Here is a 12,701-nt window from a genome sequence, read left to right as displayed (position 1 = left end):
ATACCTTAAATTCTGCTTCCATTTATACCCTTAATAATGCCAACTGAGAAACTAAAGGTTCCTGTTAAAATCTAATCAGAAGTTTCCTGTTAAAGCCTAAGATCCTAAGAAGCAGGAGTTGTACCCCCCTTCTTACTCCTACAGTCCATTTATCATGATGAAACTGTGTCCAACACATTCCATTGGGATTAAGCACTTCACAAAATGTTTTTGGGGGCCAACTTCTCCAAGTAACATCAACAGTGCTCAGTATTTCTCATGATTTAACATTTTGGAGCACTTAACACAAACACCAGGAAGAATTACTCTGTACACTCTTGGGAATGAGGCGGTTCAATCCAAGAAATTCCACTTGCTAGAAGAGTATCTTATATGTCAAGTCATAAACTACATTAATATTGTGGCTTCTTAAAGTAAGATATATTAACAGTTTAGGGAGCAGAAAGTAGAACCTAGATGCATCTATTCCCAGAAGAATTAGCTAACTCATATCATCCATCTAGTGTCGTCCCTTTTTGCCCCAGAGAACCACCACGCTGTGGGGTAAGAAACTCTTCTCAGTGTCAGTCATCTCTTTCATACATGCTCTAATTATTAGATAACCATAAGATTGTCTTATTGCAAATTCATCATTTCCTTATCTTGTATCTATATTAAGAAAAAACAAAAAACTACTAAACAAGGAGACCTGCTCACTACTTTAATGAAACAATTGCTCTTCCTTTTCTGGGAAAACTCCAGGACCTGTTCCTGAATGAATGGAAACATCCTTATGCATGTCAGAGCTCTGCAGATCTCCAAAGGAGGGATAGACTTCAGACAGTCTCTTCAATTCAGTTTATTTTTTTAACTAGGTGTTTCCTCCTTATCATTCACACGTTATTACAACCTAGAGAGATTTAATTCTAACCCTATCCCGAACACAAAGCTAGAAGTCTAACTCAGGTGGTTGAATTCTGCTGTGAGGGCAAAGTAGCAAAAAGTTAAAAGGTAAAAGATACAAAACTTAAATTCTTGATTGGATTAAGCTTCAGACCCAGAGGAATCCAAGCCTACAAATCATGACTACCTCCCAAGAACACGTGCACTGAACTCAAAGACCTAATCCTGTCTGAAAAGATACAAACAGAGACATGGCTCATTGGATTGAGCCATATGCTTCAAGCTCTTAGACGCATAGCTTTCTGTGAACTCACTTTTATTTTTTTCTTTCTGTTTTTTGTAAAGGGGCTAGAATGTCTGAACATAATCAGAAAACCAGTCTTTTGTGTCACGTGCATTCCTACCATCAATTGAGGCTCTTTTGGGCAGAATGGTTACGGCTCCTTCTGCAATCTCTTCCTGCTGCTGCACTGGTGAAATTTTTGACCCCCAACTATCTGATCCAATCCAAAGGAAGTGTCCAGACTGATTAGCTTTTTTTGCTGCCTCTAGTATCCGCCTGTAAAAAAATAAAAATAAAAGTTGATTAAATAAACTGCATTTACAAATAACTTTCTGATTAGAATCCCTCTGAAGTAATACTGAAGTAGTAATTCTGGATTGGATACATGTAAGTATGATCAGACTAATCAACTGGCCAATAGTTTTTACAGTCTACAGCATATTCAACAACAGCCATAGAGAACTCAAGCTCCACTACTATAAATGTTAATTATTTGATTCATCATTAGCCATATTTGTCTAGCATTCTTACTGGTTTCTTTCTTTTCAGTCACTGAATAGCAATCTACTTGAGCTTCATTCTTAGGAACTAAAAAGCTATCAGACCTCCTGGGAACAAACAGCAGCAGTATGTAACTGCAACTGAATTTCTTACTGAGAACTTTTAACTTTGAATTGAGTCTGAAATCTTCTGTGTACAGCATTGTTTACCATCAAATTCTGTGAAATCTCTGTGAAGAAGGAACATCTCTGACATACAGAATTAAGAAAAAAGCACCTAATATCATCTTCATTCGCAAACATGATCACTGCTCGAGCATTTGGAGTTTCCAACAGGCGCTTGATGATCTTGTCAAATTCTCCTGGTCTTGGTTCCCGAGGGATTTTGAGCGACTGAGCAATACAAACACCTCCTGAGGAAAAAAAGAAATCCAAATTTCACCAGTTTAAATATCCACACCTTAAATAAAGCATAGCTAAGCAGATAGTTGAAGAAGGAAGATTTAATCTGAGAAAAAGGCAGCTTAGCCAGAAGTTGCCTTATCTATGCACTTTGAAATATGCACTATACAAGCCTATGCACGTAATAGTGTATTCAAGATCACAAAATAGTTATTTGTTATTTTTATTTTATAAAAATAAATTAAAACATCATCTGAGCCAGATTCTTGAGCACGATATATTGGTTCAGCGGGACAGAGTTCCACAAGCTTACCACAATTTATGGCTGTGGAGAACCTAAGTATGTCACAGGATTACATTTATCCTTGGAGCTAGAGTTATCTTGTGTTCATAACATGGCTCTTAGGGTCAAGTATTAACGTACACCTCTGCTTTTTCCACAGTGAGCATATGGATAACAATAAATGCTGTGCTTACAGAACTTAAGTGGAGAAATGAAAATTTTCTTTTATGAACAAATACATACAGATCTCCTCAAATTGTTATTGTGACATTCTTAATTAAGGTGCTTTAATTATTTAAGAGATTTGGGGTTGTCATTTAAAATTCTAAATTACTAATCAGTAAATGAACAGAAACTCAAATATGATATTTATAACTCTTCCTGACAGAAGGAGGAAGGAACTAATTGAAATCCTTACGTTTTACCTGTCCTGCAAAAGGGCACAGCTTTCTATAGCAGCTCAATAATTTCCAATCATATTTATACACCATTGCAATAGAAACTCCAGATAGAGCAGAGGTCTGTGAATATGTATGAGCAGATGTGGAAAGACATTCACTGAGAGCCTGGTTTATGAAACACTGAGTCCAGACTGGCACCAACTTCCCATTCCATACTCAGGGTTTCAGGGTTTATGTTTGCTGGTTCATTTATTTTAGTTATTTTTCCTTAAAAAAAAAATGCCCATATTCTCACTAGTTTATCTAACTCCCACCAATATTGCTGGTGCCTGTTGTTATTTGCAAAATAACAGTATATTGTAGAAAAGCTCATCATTAACAAAATCAGAAAATTAAGAAAGCAAGGAAATGTTTGTTTCCAACAAAAGACAACAACATGTTACTAGACTAAAGCAAGCCAAAGGACAGATTTTGCTTCTTTACATCTCTATAGTTTCACAATAAAGATTGCTTTCAGTGTGTTTAAGAATAAAAATGCACCTTAAAAGATCTATTATATTTGTAATGAACACTAATGGTTATTTTCTGTCATTATTCTGATATTCTGGACATATATGTAATTAGAAAACTTAATTTTAGATAGTTGCCTGTATTGTGTATGGGGAGCCTTTCCAAAAATTCCCACACAACAGTGTCTCAAACACATGCAGCATGGGATGTACAGCTTCTCGAAGAAATTCCTAGAGGTTTCTTGTGTTAGCTTTATTAAAATAAATGTATTTAATGTTTACCAAACAAACAAAACAAAGGTATTTATGTTTTTTTTTTACTTCTTTTACTCAAATGTAACATTTTATAAAATGTCTGGATTCATTACCACAATCTGTTCTGCCTTTGCAGAATCCCATCCATTTCAATAGTTCTTTGCACTCCATCTCAATAGTTCTTTTTACAGGCAGATTACAATGGAATCAAGTCTAAAAATGGCATAAATAAGGCCTGGAATTATTAACAGTCATTTTCAAAATAACGATTTTTAATTGGAATCTGCCAGTTTTAGTCAAAGACAAAAATATCACCTTTTTGATTATTTATCAGATTGGGAAATGGAAACCAACATATAGATTTATCCTGTTTTTTCCTTTTACCTTCACATGAAGGCAAAACATATGCAAATACCTGCCTTTTTACAAAAATTGTATTCATTTATTTATGAATAACATTGTGATATATATATTTTAAAAAATTATTCTTATCTGGTTTAAATTGGTTCATTGTTCCTTTTTCTGACAACACTTTTTTCCTCATTTTAATGAACAGCCTGTCTCCCCATGCGGGACAGCTAATTTGCCAGTAGTGACCCTCATACTCACCATGTGTTTTTGACAGTCCATTAATGAAGAGATGGACATGGCATTATAAAAAGTTTTAGCATACATATATTCTAAATGGATCTTTTACTGTAACCTCTTTCTGTGGTAACAGGGCTGAACACCTTGGCATGAAATGTAAGAGAAATATTCAACAGACACACTATAGGTTTAAGTAATTGCACTTCACTGTTAAGAAAAATCTGAAAAACAACACTAAGTTCTTGACTGTCCCCAAAGTCATTCAGGCACAAAAAGCAAAACAGTTCCTAAAAAAATGACATAAGGGAATAATTTGTTACCTCATAAATTTTGAAAGCACATTTTTCAACCATTTCTATTCATGCAATGGCCCTTAGGAAAAAATATTCTCTCCACATGAAATGCAAATATTACAAAATGCATGTATATAATATACAATATACTGCCATCTACAATTTTTCTGGAGTGAATTTCAACAATGAAAAACTGCAGTATACAAAAAACTATTTTCAGTCAAAATGGTGTAGAAGAAACACCATTCCATCATTGCAGCAGCAAGTTTAATCATGACTGTGCTGCACATCTTAGGATCTCTACACTGAAGAATGTGTTAAGTACTAACAGGAAGAAAATAAAATGCACTTCAACCTTATTGCTACATTTATAGCGAAATCTGCAAGCTATCTCCTGACACAAAAAATACTTTGCGTACTCTTGTATCTATATGCTACACTATACAGCTGTTGCTCAAACAAATGATATTAATTTCCAGCTAATGATGAAATGCTAGATCCACAAAGATGCTCACAACATTACAGTGTCTTGCCTCTAGGCACCTTGCTGCCACAGACCTTTTTAGATGCCCAGAGATGGAGGGAGAAGAGTACCTAAGAATAGGATTTGTAGGAGACAGAAAACTGCAGAAAGGGTGGCTTTTCCTCCAAAATAATTGAGAAATACAAACACACAAATATGAATAATGTTGCATCAGTGATAATTAAAATCTGTTTGTCTTCTTTTTAGTAGCTATCAGGTATGATATCCCTAGGGACACAGGACTCAGGTGATGAACTATATGAAGAGAAGGAGAGCCGAGATGAAAGCTGGAAATTGGGTTTAGAGCAGACACTAAAACTATGGCTCTTTCCCCCCACTCTTCACCACTCTTTCCAGCTCATAATTCTTGTTTTTTTAAAAGTGGGACATAACCAGGCCTGGTCTACAACAATACATTGTTTAGTTTTCTGCATTGTGATGTGATAAAAAATTAAACTGTTCAGTGCTAGATTTGCCTTGCTTACAGGTGCTCTTTATAACACGGTTTACGGCAAACACATTATCACTGAGGAGGCATGTTTGTGGAAAAAGGTAGATTTCCAAGATACTGACAGTATGCTGGATCAATAGGCTTTTTCTTTCCTTTGTGCTTCTATCACAATGGTTCTACCAGTGAAAAAAATCAAACAAAAGGGAAGTGTAGTACCTGCATTATTTTGCTGGTTAAACTCGTGGTGATTTTAAAATGATAAATATTCATTTTACCTCTCATGGGTTCTGAAGTCACAAGATGGCATGCTAATTGTAAACCATTAAATACTCAAGCATGCGGAGGTGGGTGTCAGTAGAAGTGATGCTGAATGTGTACTTGGAAAATAGCAAGCAGTCTTTGTCAAAAAAAATGCACTAACAAATGCCTTTCCCAATCAAGGACTGAAATATCAAGTAGAAAGTAAGCACATGGGCCTTAATCTCTCCTGCCCTCACCATGATCCAGCATTGTGAATACCAGGCCAATTAAGTGAGATTCACAGAAAAGAGTTATTTGTACTGGAAAACATGAAGAAAGAATTTTCAGTTCAAGCCTGTTCAGTGAGCACAACAAAATAACTCAGAACTAGTTTTTCCTATAAACTATATTTTTCTTCCCATTTATATACTTAACCCTAGCATTCTGCACGAGGAAGGGATCAAGGTATGCACTTGCTCTGACAATCTCATTTCTTAGGATAGAGGCAGACATCATCGCACGCAATATATGCCACTACAATCCAATTATTTTATGGCAGCTTCATCACAAATCACATTGTTCCTTAAAAAAGTTCAAGGAAAACAGCAAGAGCATTTCTGAGACCCAATCCTGCCTGACAGGACTTTCTCAGCTGCTTTCAAGTGTATGTTTTCTTTTTTAAGATGAGTTATGTGTCACTGGTCAGTAGGCCAAGGGAAAAAAAAAAAAAAAAAGTAATACAGGCCTGTGGAAATTTTCCAAATGACATTACAGAAACATGTGGGGACAAAGAACTAAGTTCTTATTCCAAGAAGAGGAACAGTTGCTAGAGAGTCAGAAGTATAAGCTGAAAATTCTCTGAGGCAAACAAGCTTCTGCCACAGTCCCTGTCTCAGGTGGAGGCTTTGCATTCACCATGTAATGAGAGATCACCGGGTAAAATCAGATAATTACATTTCTTCTTCACTTCCAGAGTTTCCCTAAAGCCAGACTTGTCCATATGGAAGACCTAGTTCAAAGGTGAAGATTGTTGGAGAAATTAAAAAAAAGATGTCCTACTCCTAAATTCTATTGACAAAAATCAGATGGCTTTAGTGAATCCATCAATATATTTTTAAGCAGCCAGTTCATTTCTCAACCAAAATCAGACTACTAAAGAAAAATAATGTAAATGACTACTCTGAGTTGCACTTACTTCACTGATGCTGATATTTTAGGAATTTTGTATCCCTAGACCTCTAACAATATTTTTTTAGAGTATGAATAAACAGAAAATGACACCTAGAAACAAAAAATACAGGTTCAAGATAAATATCACAAGCAATATCTCCTTGAGATGTAAATGTCTTCCTTGATGCATAAGTAAGAGAAAAACTAAGAAGAGTCCATACTGCAGCAGGGATGCCTGAGCGCAACCATGCACATATTCAGAGCTACCTTCACTTGACTACCCCCAGAAAACATACGATCAGTGAAGTAGGTATATGGACCTCAGGGTAGGTTAGCTTCATGAATACGGATCCAAGGCCTCTGTAGGTTCTGCTGTTCCCACTGAAGTATATGCCATAGCATCCTTATTCCTATTCATGTCCAAATTTAGTTAAACACAAGTTCATTCGAATATACCTCCTTGGCTACAGTCACTAACTGACTGCAGCAGGGAGTAACCTAATCTCTTCTGGCTTTTCATTTCCTCAGAAGCTCACCAAATACCTCAACAAACAATTCATTTACTTTTGTGAAGAGAGTTGAATCTTCAGTCAATTGTGGAAATATTTTTTGATGCCAGATAATAGAAAGAAAAATAGTAAAAAAAAACATATCATAATTTGATCTGAATGCACAAAGTGGCACACAGGATCCATACTCTAACATATAACAGTGAATGAAAGACTTTATTGTAATCTTTAAGGGCCAAATACAGTGTACATTTTGAACCCCTAGGTAGTCCTTTTCCATTTAGTTAAGTAAAAATGCTTCTCTCAAAAACCTTTACTGATTATGATAAAGCTGCTTTTGGTGTACAAGCAGCAAATGGAGCTTGTTCACTAGCACATCAGCTGCATTCATTAACTTTTCTAGTCAAAACTAGCAGCTCTTAATAGCACAAAGGGTCAATTTTTTAGTGCTTCAGCAAAGGACTTTACATTTTAGGTTTTATTAATTCTTCCTTTTTTCATATATTGAAAATAATAAAGCTTTAAAACATGCTCATTGAAGCCAGAAATGAAAAAAGCAAAAAATCAGATAAATATAATGTACCAAAGACCTTTTTAAACTGCATCTTACATTTCTATATGTATTTATAGGCACATAGTCATGCATATTCCTCAGACACAAGCACTCATATAGATACTTACATCATGGGCAAAACAGAAGTTAATCTAAAATAGAAAAAGGAGAATGAAGCAAAAAAAAATACATATGGAACACAGATTCCATAAGACACTATGGCTATTGGCTTCAGCGAGCCGCGTTTCTCTTCAAGGTAGCAAGAACCAGAGGTCTGTTATTTTATACTTTCACTCTGAATAACAAAAAAAATCTTTTTTTTTTTCTCTCCTAAAGAAACACTGTTGAGTGCACCCCTAGAGCTTTCATTAACACTAGCATCTGAAGGAAAATAATTGCAAGAGATATTCTCACCATCATCAAACCTAATTAAAAATAATAATAATAATAAAAAAAAACAGAACAGATGATGCTTCATTCTTACTTTGACTTTTTCTTGTTATTTGTGTAAATGAAAGCCAGCTTTCACAGTCCTGGAACTGAGAAGCTGAAAGCAGAATTCATTTGTAGTGGAGATGCTTATGAATGGGTAAAAAACACATACCCAGCAAAAAAGCCTAAATAAATGAGTTTTGGAAGGTTGTAAGAAAGGAATTTTCCTCCGAACAATGAATCTCTGTATTACTAGTGCATAGAGGACATAAGATGCTCAGTCAACCTTCAAAACAATATAGGACCAAAAGAATCTAACTGAAATTGGTCTCCACTTATATTTACCGATCAGTTGTTGCAATGCTTTTTTTGGCTATATCTTTTGTTATTATCACAGTGCATATGAATATCTCCTCTTGGGAAAAAGTGGTTCATACTGCTTGCAGATTTCCAACTTGAAAAGCATAATATGAAAACAAAAACATGAATTTCCACTTTCTTGCAGCACATCCTTGAGGAAGAAGGAAGACCTTCTTTTTGTTGATTTTCTAAGGGCTAGGAAAACAGGGGGTTATTTTTGATTAATGCTTAAATTCTTAATTTTTTAAAAATTGTTTTGTTAAATTAACACCATCTCTGATTTATAACAAGAATAGTAGTGTGAATTTGAACTCTGGCCTATGGTTACCTATCATATATTTTCCTTTGAAAGTAAATTTGCTGGAATTTGACTTTTATTCTTACCTGTTTTTCTCTAAGATTACCAGTAAAATGGGGCTGCATTACACAGAAGATTTGGATTCAATATTTTAGCGAGTTGCTGCTGCTTCAATTAATTCTAGTTGTCCCAGTTGCCCCACACATTTTTCTCTTTGTCAGCATCAGTGTCTAAGGTCTCACATTCTCCCGTCAAACAGCAGTGGAGACTCTTCACTGAATGCAACCAGCCAAAACTACGGCGCACAAAGTAGATACCAGACGTGCCTATTCTGTGTCATGTAGGTAGTATAAAAGCTTCTGGCATTCCTTAGAACTATGTTCAGGCAGGAAAAGAAAACCCATCATGAAAAAGGCTGGATTTTGCACAGAACATTTATTTTAAAGAAATATAACCTTTCTTCTTTAAGTGTAAATTATCCCTTACAGGCATCTTTTGTTTATTTTTTAATTCCATTTCGTGTCTGCTTATTTTAAATATTTTATTGGTTATATAAGAGATTCTGTTTAGTCAAAATTTCATGGCCTGTCTGATTTTAGTTGCAGGCTGGTGACCTATTTTTCTGTTGTATGCATCTTTCTGCTATTGTGTTGTTCCGACACTGGCTTCAGTCCACTTCCTTTCCCTTCCACTTATATATAATACACAGGCAGGTAACCTGACTTTTAATCATGTCTTCTACAAAAAATAGCAGCAATCTTTTCATTCTGAGCCTCTTTGGTCTGCTTTAATAAGTAGAGAATTTCTTAGGGGGTAATAACGATGCAAACTATCAAGCACTCATCTTCCTTCATCACACTCTAAGCAGAGGACCGGTGCATAACAGGTAAGGCTCATGTGAAAGTGCCCATCATCAGATGATAGTAGCATGCATTATCTTTTGATAATTCCTGTACATTTCAGGCACATCAGACCTTCTGTTTGTGTTTGGTTAGAAATTGTTCACTGATAAAATCTGCTCAGAAAATGTCCACAGATTTCTTGTATTAACTGTCTGTCTTCATGCATTCCTTCTTTACCCAAACAATTTAGTTTCAAGGAATTACTCTTAAATGTTATTTAGCAGATGTTATGTAGCTTAGATTGTAAAATATTTTTTTTCTCATTATTTGGTTATGACGATTCTTCCCAACATAAGATCCTGCAGACTATGATGAAGTTATATCTCCACTTTCTCTTGCATGAACTGGGAAGCTAGAGTTTATTTAATCATTGGCTAAGTGGAAGGTATCATAGACTGCAAGATATATTTACAAATTATATGCCTATTCTGATGCTAATACCTTATTTCTCTTTAAAGTATTTTGAGATCTGGACATTTGGGTAACAAACACTACTGTCAGTATCTAAAAATATCAGCAAACTTTGGGTGAGTTATAGAAGGGGGGGTTATAAAAGATGAAGAGAATAAAGGTAAATCAGGTCTTCATGTTTCTAAATGCCAGTTAAAGATACAGTTATATTAAGAAATGTAGCAATACTTCATTTATAACAATAAAATAAAGGCATGAGTTACTGAGTGAACAAAGGAATAATTCAGTAGCCTTCCATATAAATAATAATCATACTGAAGCAAACATTACTTTAATATTACTTAGAAACGTAAGTGAGTAAGAGTTGATTACATAGCCATTGTAGCTTTAACAAAGTGCATGACATTATGGTATGGAATTTCATTTAGAGAACTAAGCTGAAGAGAGAAGTTTGGTAACTATACGTATTTAATACCAAGTGTTAAAACATCTTTGAGAAGAAGTTTAGGCATGAATAGATCTACTAATTAGTCTTCTCTTGCAGCATACTGGGGTGAATAACTAGCTTAATTCATAAAGCCCTAAGGGAAAAGGTACCAGGCGACTAACCAAGAGACATACTTCAGAGTTTACAAAAGTCCTGAGGACTTTCAGAGCCAAAGGAAGAAGCAGAAAAGTGCTGAGAAGCTCTATGCATGCAGCAGAAGAGAACCCCCAAATCAGACGTGCATGGTGGTCCACTTTAAGCCATGTAGTACCAACAGGAAGAAACAGGAAAGAACTCTTCCTTCCTTCAAGGTGCATAGCAAATGGAAAATCACATGTAGTTAGGAATCCAGGCTCAGCTGTTTCTATGCAAGTAATAGCCATGCTATAGGAGCTCACTACTAACTGAAAAAGAAACCAGAGTTGGTTGCTTTACGATAGATGAGGAATTGAAGAAGCAGCTTAAAAAAAATGGATCTAGTGACTGGCAAGAGATGTCTGCAGCTCACTCCCTTTGAATAAACTGCTTATCATACTTTGTAGACAATGAAGCAAAAAAGAAATAATTACCAAAAAAAAACCCTACAATGAATAAGTACAAAATTACTTTTAGTATAGACTCTGAACAAGACATAGTAGTGGACATCATTATGTTGTTAATATAGGCTGAAATAAAAGCCTATTTTATTGTGCATCTAGTCTCCATATAGAACTTTGATCAACAAACTATCTCATTAAGAGCCTGATGGATTTTTCAATGGCCATGCTACTCATCTGATCACATGGTTTCAATAATTGACATGATCATTCTATTACATATAAAATTTTTAAGCATCCTTCATTATGGTTTTATTTTTCCCAAAGGCTATCAAAAATATACCAGACAAAAATCTATTATCCATAGAGCACTTATACCCCACTCATTATCAAAGAAAAATGCAGATATACGGTTTTTCAAAATTAATTAATTGTGAAATGTACTTCCCATTAAATCTGTCAAGGACAGAACAGAGGAAAAATAAAGGTACTTCGATTTACCTTGAGTTATAATTTGAATAATGATATATGATTAGACCTATGGACTCATGAGAAAGAAAGCCCACCTTGCACTAAATCCACTAAATCCATCCCATAGTACTTGATAAAAGTAAGAAGCCAGAAGGGACAATGAAGATAACATATAAGACAAAGGGAAGATCACAAAACAAGTTAGGACCAGAGAGCTGTGCTACATTCATTGTTCTGTATGATGCAGAAATAATAGCGCTGATCCTAAAACAAAATCTTCTGCAAATGCTTAGTATTAAAATAATAACACATCACTCTTTGCAATCCTTTACAATTAATGTCTTTGAAGGTTTGAAGTGGAGAAATAGGCACTGGGTATGAGTCCATTATATTCTAGGTTTCCAAAGAACTTCTACTACAGAATGTCTGTATTTCTAACAAAGTAAAGAAGAGAGGAACAAGAAGGGGGCATAGCTATCCCCAAGCTCTTGACAGTAAAGCTACATTGGAGCTTTTCACTGAAATATTCAAGTCAGACATTGTTTTCAAAACCCAGAAGAATTCAGGAAAAGTTACTAAAAACTTTAATTCTGTAATTTTAACTTTTTAAAATTGTGAATTCTAAAGGCAGCCAAAACAACACAATTTCAAGTCAATTTTTCTACATCACAATAATCAGGTTTGCAAAGTTACACTGAATTTAATATTTGAAAAGGTTTTCTCATTAGGGATGGTTTTGTAGCTATTTAGAAAATGTTTCTGGTACATTAGAAGAAGGAAATCATTTTCAACAGCCCAAAAACCAGCAACAGCCCTGAAGATCACAAAAAAAGCTAACATATTCTGCCCATTTTTGAACAAGGCACAGTGAAATGCTGCTTATGGCTGCTTACGGGAGAACATGTAGTCAGTCTAGATCCCTCAAAGAGAAGCAGTGAAATGAAGAGGCAATTATCTAACCA

General features: G+C 35.1%; 1 protein-coding gene across 2 annotated transcripts in view; it reads right to left on the bottom strand.

The window, feature by feature from the left end:
* Window positions 1-12,701, bottom strand: part of GRM8 (glutamate metabotropic receptor 8) — a 318,278-nt gene that overhangs the window by 171,612 nt on the left and 133,965 nt on the right. For both annotated transcript variants that reach the window (XM_088521883.1, XM_088521882.1), the window contains exons 4-5: window positions 1,943-2,078; window positions 1,287-1,441 (exon numbers count right to left, since the gene is read on the bottom strand). In XM_088521883.1, the coding sequence (XP_088378009.1) occupies window positions 1,287-1,441; window positions 1,943-2,078 (291 nt within the window). The remainder of the gene's footprint in view (window positions 1-1,286; window positions 1,442-1,942; window positions 2,079-12,701) is intronic.

Source organism: Tinamus guttatus, unplaced genomic scaffold (genome assembly GCF_059628265.1).
Source record: "Tinamus guttatus ecotype Peru unplaced genomic scaffold, ASM5962826v1 Tinamus_guttatus_pri_ptg000138l, whole genome shotgun sequence".
Taxonomy (NCBI): Eukaryota; Metazoa; Chordata; class Aves; order Tinamiformes; family Tinamidae; genus Tinamus; species Tinamus guttatus.
This window is presented reverse-complemented; position numbering and strand designations above follow the sequence as displayed.